Source organism: Egretta garzetta, unplaced genomic scaffold, assembly GCF_000687185.1.
Source record: "Egretta garzetta isolate BGI_Z169 unplaced genomic scaffold, ASM68718v1 scaffold42, whole genome shotgun sequence".
Classification (NCBI taxonomy): Eukaryota; Metazoa; Chordata; class Aves; order Pelecaniformes; family Ardeidae; genus Egretta; species Egretta garzetta.
The window spans coordinates 1131527-1134718 of NW_009258782.1; the positions used below are offsets into that span (position 1 = coordinate 1131527).

Genomic DNA, 3192 nt, shown 5'->3' on the forward strand with positions numbered 1-3192 from the left:
AATGACAGCGTTAGGGAAAAGCAGCCTCTCCTCCCCGCCTGCAGGTGCTTCATTGCAACAACAAGCAAACCCCATGTTATCCTCCTTACTGCCAAGAAGCCTGAACCCTGTTCATGTTCCGAAGTAACACATTAGCATAAAATTATCAATTCGCCTCTTGCTTTCTTCCAGTAATCTAATACCTGCAAACCATTTTTAAGGGGACCCGCTTTAGAAGGCAAGGGACGAGTACGTGAACATTTTTAGAAAGCTCACACAAAACAAGTCTTTATTCTTTTGTCGCAGAAAATAAATACAGGTGCATATTTCATATGCTTTTCTATAAAAGCACTCCTACAAAATCACTTAACTGCATACAACAGTACAACCTTTTTGGCTTTTAAAATGCAAATATGATACAGTCACTTCATTTTGTTATCTTTTAAAGCACTTGCAGCAAGCAGCTTTGGAAAAGGAATGCTTAATTTAGAAGCCAAATTCTTGCCTCAAGTGTTTTGTGGGTTTTCCCATCAGGTATATAGTGCAACTAACCTAAAAGCAACTAGAACAGTTTTTTGTAAAATGTTTCTTCCCCACCCACCCCACCCCAAAAAAAAACCCCTGCAAAGGAAAAAAAAAAAAAAACAAAAAAAAAAAAAAAAAAAAAAGCTCTTAAAAACTGTTCTACCTTGATACTTAAACCAAGAGAAAACAAGAAGTGGCTCAATAGAAATATTAAGGTAAGCATGATGCTTCACAGCTCGTTATCTGTTCGCTTCCAGTTTGGCCCGGGGTGTTTCTTTAGAATAAAAAGCATTAATCATCCAGTCCTATATTTCTGAAAAGGTACGACATGGACTCCCCATTATGGATCCTGCGAATGGCTTCCGAGAGGATCATGCTGATATCCACAGTCTTGATTTTAGGGCACTGGAGTTTCTGTATTTCATGGGGAATTGTGTTCGTAACAACCACCTACAGAAAGAAAAAATTATCAGAAAGATGTAGCTCCATTACGGTTTCCACCCCCCGTATTAGAAAGGGAAATGTCGATGTATCCATGGATACTAATGGCACTGTCCTTCCTCCCTTTCGTTCTGCCAGGCAGGTCCAAAGGAAGGTACAAAAACATCCCCCATACTGAAGGGAAAAGCCTGCTAATACTGGCAGTCCCTCACCTCGCTACTTCCCCACTGCTGTAGTTTAAGGATGCACAGGTGGTAACATTCTCGCATACAATTCCATGGTAAGAAAGCCTGAACCCAGGAACCCCCCCAACTAAATTCTTAATGCCAGTATATTTTAAGAATCGAGTCAGGAGGAAATTGCTTGCCTAAAAAACCCAAACCAAAACAAATCAGAAATTCAGAATCCACGCTTACTTCGTCGATGGCAGATTCCTCGATCAGCCTGGGGGCATCTGAAGACAGCAGGCCATGTGTGGCCATTACAAAGATCTTGTAAGCCCCCCTTTCCTTGAGGGTCTCGGCTGCAGCAAGAAAGCTGTCAACGTCATCAATAATGTCATCCTGCCAAAAGTAAGATCGAGTCAGTGAAGACTGACCGTGTCCTCAGACAGACCAACATATGGCACAGCCAGGCTGACATTACATCTTTTTCGAGTAGAACAGCTTACAGACAAAACAAAAAAGAAAAAGGACATTTTTAATAAAACCAAAATGGACATTTTTATCAACGCTGTTCTTCAGCTAGGCGGCAAGTGCAAAAGAGCGGAAAAGCAGAGTGTCCGAAACTACCGCACCATCAAGGGGCAGAAGGATTGCTCCGTGAGGGGAAGAGGGAAAGGGCGAGACAACTGACATTCATTCAGAAACCAAACTAACAGAAAATTCATCTTTCCCATTAAAAGCCCAGAGATTACATTCTGCTTTAGAGAAACCGTAAGACCGCATCATATCTACTTCACTGGCATTTCTAAACTCACAGAATAGAAACACGGTGATTTTTCCCTCATCTGATGGCCAAGCACCACCTGAAACTCCTCACCTTCAGAGGCAAGCACTTAAAACAGATATTTATCTGGTCTATTCATAGAAACAAGGCCCAGATGCTGCTTTCCAGCACGGATCACACAGCCAGCTTCACTAAGTGTGCAGAATACTGCCTCGTGGTATAAAACACCCACCATCAACCAAAGTTTTGTTGCTGATACAGCAGAAAATCTACTTGATTTCTGCAAGTGTAACATATTTAATATTATTTATTTTTTTATCAAAAGCCATGGCATCTTACTTACCACGATGATAGCTATTCTTCCTCCTACATCTCCAACAACTGTGATGGGTGGTTTTTCCTTGGGAATCAGCACTGATTAATGGCAGATTTTTTTAGAGGGGTAGGAAGGAGAAAGAAAGAGAGAGTTTAGACAATTTACTTCAAGTGCAGAAATGTCATGGGTCACCACTGTTAGAGAGAAGTGAAGCAACAACTATTTCAACCATCACAGCATTACTGGGAAAAGACAGCAGGATTTTAATACACAAATGATTTTTTCTTAAGCTTAGCCAAAGTATTAACTACATTCATTTACACCCAAATGCTTCACCAACTCAACTAATTCTTAATGTTAGTACAGAGAACAGAGTGGCTTGCAGACACAACCAGTTGTCACCCTGCTGAGACCCAAGCTAGGTTTATGCAACGAAGTTTCGCTGGCGCAGCTCTAGATCACATCCACATTCAGCCAGGTTACTCTGTCAAGGTCCATGACAGAGCTACACTCAAACCCAGCGTCAGCTCAGCTCATTAGCTCTGTCCCCTAGAAAAATTCCAATAGAAAAAGTAAATGGCAAAAAAGTGGGGCCTCTGCCAGGGGCTCTTCCAACTACCTGTAATGACACAGCCCCTCCTAGACAGGGGAGAGACCTCACATACGGCCTGGCACTAAAACCACGGACAAAGAGCATCAAAAAGGATTCTTTTTCCTTCCCCTACTGTTTTATTAAGAACCACTCCTTTCTGATGGTCCATCACTGCCAGACCCGTCCCCCAAAATCACAAAAAAGATAGGTGATTGCTTTCACACACCAACTTACTTACTGGGTATCTCCAAACTGGGATGAATAGCAGCTACATTTTTGGCTGTAGGTGGTGAGTGTCGACCATCCACCATGTCAGACTCAGCATCTTGAGCTTCCCCATGAATCACAGCAATTCCCAACCGTAAGCGTTCAGCAAATGACTGTGCCCTGT

At 42.2% G+C, this 3192-nt stretch overlaps 1 protein-coding gene across 4 annotated transcripts in view; it reads right to left on the reverse strand.

The window, feature by feature from the left end:
* Window positions 1-635: 635 nt before the first annotated feature.
* PRPSAP2 (phosphoribosyl pyrophosphate synthetase associated protein 2) overlaps window positions 636-3192 on the reverse strand; it is a 15445-nt gene continuing 12888 nt past the window's right edge. For all 4 annotated transcript variants that reach the window (XM_009649437.2, XM_035889142.1, XM_035889140.1 and 1 more), the window contains 4 exons: window positions 3040-3188; window positions 2237-2307; window positions 1362-1508; window positions 636-954 (listed from right to left, as the gene is read on the reverse strand). In XM_009649437.2, the coding sequence (XP_009647732.1) occupies window positions 796-954; window positions 1362-1508; window positions 2237-2307; window positions 3040-3188 (526 nt within the window). In that variant the 3' untranslated portion in view covers window positions 636-795. The remainder of the gene's footprint in view (window positions 955-1361; window positions 1509-2236; window positions 2308-3039; window positions 3189-3192) is intronic.